General features: G+C 38.9%; 1 protein-coding gene across 1 annotated transcript in view; it reads right to left on the reverse strand.

The window, feature by feature from the left end:
• Window positions 1-3,100, reverse strand: part of LOC108577370 (kinesin-like protein Klp98A) — a 12,538-nt gene that overhangs the window by 5,161 nt on the left and 4,277 nt on the right. Inside the window, exons 5-10 of the mRNA XM_017940510.1 lie at window positions 2,621-2,866; window positions 2,381-2,568; window positions 1,377-1,782; window positions 1,006-1,290; window positions 245-658; window positions 6-50 (exon numbers count right to left, since the gene is read on the reverse strand). Coding sequence (XP_017795999.1) covers window positions 6-50; window positions 245-658; window positions 1,006-1,290; window positions 1,377-1,782; window positions 2,381-2,568; window positions 2,621-2,866 — 1,584 coding nt within the window. The remainder of the gene's footprint in view (window positions 1-5; window positions 51-244; window positions 659-1,005; window positions 1,291-1,376; window positions 1,783-2,380; window positions 2,569-2,620; window positions 2,867-3,100) is intronic.

Genomic DNA, 3,100 nt, shown 5'->3' on the forward strand with positions numbered 1-3,100 from the left:
AGAGCCTCTCTTCTCGCGGCCCACCTCTCTTCTCGTTCCTCCTGTTCTCTCTGAAGCATTAGAATAATCAGAAAAAAATGTTCAATTTTTAATCTCTACTAATAAAAAAATCCAAACCTCATTATTATCCTAATATACATATTTTTTTTTTTAACACTAATCTGAGCGTTTTTTATAAAAAGGATGTCCATTCTATTTGAACTAATAATAATCGTACCCTGGGCAGTTAATTATATTAACGAACCTTGAAGTCTTCCTTTTCCTTGATAAGAGCAGCCTTCTGCTGTTCCAGCTCTTCAAGCGCACGGAGATCTTCGCTCGAATTTAAAAGGTTATCGCTAGAGGACGAAGCATGCAAATCCGAGACACTCCAACTCAAGAGAGACAATCTTGAAAGATTGACGACCGTGGATTGTAAGTTACCGTTACCCGTTCCACCTTCCTTTCTTAGTTTCGCCGCTTCAGCTGGATCGTTATATCGGAACATATTGTTCCTGCCAAGAAGTATAATACAGCCTTGCGACAGCCGTGTCGGCTTATCCACTTGGGCAGTGTTGATCCAGCAGTGGGGAGAAAGGGGATGAAGGGTCGCCACGCCGCTATCTAACTCTACCACACAGTGTTCTGGCTCGACGTCAGCACCAGTTAATACGATATCCTGTTCATAGAGTAGTACATTATAATATTATAATACTTTCAAACAACAAATATAATTGTAATATAAATTTTAACAAAAATTCTCGGAATTTGAGTTTAACCTGTTAACACCTCTTAAATAGGTGTCAACTAATGACGAGTTAGCTCGTCTTCCTCAATTAACAGGTTAATAATTTATTGTGGTAGAATAGAAGATAATAAAAAAAAAAAGTATGATGCCTTCTTAAGTTGGCAACCTTGCTGAATGATTTAAAATTTGTTTAAATTAAAGGTTTTTGCAACCTGAATTCAGGAACTTTTGTTACCATTACAATTGAAAAGATTGAAAAGGATAAATAGAATTAATACCTGCGTGGTCGGTGCTTCTTCTGTTCCCACTAACGTTCTACCCTCTTTCAGGTGGTAGAGCGTAACTCCAGTACTAAGAAGATCATCGTCAATTCCTACTAAATGTGGCATTTCTGAATCTAGGACTACGCCAACACCACTTTTCCGGAGACCTAACGCTTTCTGTTCTTGGAGGATTTGTTGCGTTTCTCGCCACTTTTCAGTCCATTCTTCCGTCAACACTTTCTCCTGCTCTTGTTTCTCATGGATCTGAGCTAACAATACCTGCGGTGGTCTTTCAACACTCTGCAATAATGAGGTAGATTTCTACTTTTAACACATAATACTTTTTTTTACTAATTAATGAACAACGTATGCCTTTTGATACTTGCCATATCCTTTCCAATCAGAGATTTCAACTTTTGTATTTCTTCCCTGAGTTCCCTGATCAATTTCACGTTTGGATCCTCATTGATAGTTGGCTTATTAATGATATTTTTCGCTCGGTTAGCATACCTGAGCGTACTGAGAGTCTCGCCGTAATTACAATCAGCCGGACTAATAGCAGCGATCATAATCGTCTTAGAATTACCACCGAGCGAGTCTTTTAGCAACCACGTCAGCACACTGTCTCGGTAAGGTATGAAGACGCTACGTTTAGAGGAAGAAGACGCGTCACCCGTGGAACTCAGTTCCGCGAGCGCCGATATCACAGAACCTAAAGTCACCAGTGACTTATTGATGTGCGCACCCTCTTTCAGTCGTTGGCCTGTCGCGCCCGTTGCATTCGCACGTTCGCTAAAAACATACACAGACAAATATATGTAAACTTACATCTTTATTACAATTATGTTACACATACATTTTGATTCATTCAAAGTTGTGGGCAAGAAATTCAAGTACACTATCGTAGTTCCCATACTTATACATTTATAGGAAAATCAAGTTAAATGTATAATTTAACAAAATTTCGAAGATAAAGATTTTTTTGTTTAAAAAAAAAAAAAGAAGAAATTATCTCGCCTTTTTTAGGATACATTTCTTACATTTAAATAACACCATTAATTTAACTATTTTCTTAACAATTCAAACATAAATTTTTGTCTACATTAAAAAGACATGTGCATGTGTGAACCAGTTCAAAATGTCCTGAATCATATGTGATTCACTGAACAGAGAATGTGATAATTATTTAAGGTAATAGTAATAGAAACATAACATTTAAATTCCATCGAGGTTTCAAGCTATTATCATAAATCATAATCTACAGAAGAAAATATCAAGAATGGTCGACTAACAGCTTCAACGTCGCTTTCAATGAACTTCTTGCCCGCATCTTGTGTTCTATGAACGAGTCAGATGAAAAATTATCCTTAGACACTGGTGTCTCGACTACCTTCCGGCCAAGTCGACAAGATGCACCTTGGAAACGGTCTCCGATGGCATATTGCCTTCAGAAAGTCCAGCTTGCACAAACGTAATGGTAAAAATCGCGTGACTCCTACTGCTCACGTCGTTCATATTTGTGCTCGCCGTAGTTCTGTGCGTATTACCTCTCACCATTAACTCTTTATTTAAAAACGTCTCTCCCACGAGTGTTGCGGCGGAACGAGCCGGAAGCAAGGAGTTCATTTACCTGGATGTCTGAATAATCGTACACGAGGTGGCTCGACAGGTCTTGGACATAAGGCCCTCTTTTAGGATGCTCCCGTACTCTGAGAGAATGAGACTGTGACTGGTCCAGTCGCAGCAGGTCCCTCACTCTCTCATTGTGTATCTCCAGGAAGGATACCTCAGTTCTATAAGACGCTCCGCTTTCTTTACCTGCTGCCATTCTGGCGAACAGCGTCTTACAAATTCTTGGTATCAATCCCTGGGCCTCCTGGATACGAGAAAATAAGTTAGAAATCACAGAATAGAATCGGTACACGCTGTATATTTTCAGTGAAGAAAAAATCGTAGAAATCGTTGTAACAGCAAGTAGTGAAAGTACTGGCAAATATTTCGCAATAACGTAATAAATTTTTCTACTTGATACACTTGTTGAAGAGGTAACAGGCGATCGAACAACGGATGAGCATGCAAGCGTGATAACATTTTCAAGGAAATGCTAAAT

Source organism: Habropoda laboriosa, unplaced genomic scaffold (genome assembly GCF_001263275.1).
Source record: "Habropoda laboriosa isolate 0110345459 unplaced genomic scaffold, ASM126327v1 scaffold648, whole genome shotgun sequence".
Lineage (NCBI taxonomy): Eukaryota > Metazoa > Arthropoda > Insecta > Hymenoptera > Apidae > Habropoda > Habropoda laboriosa.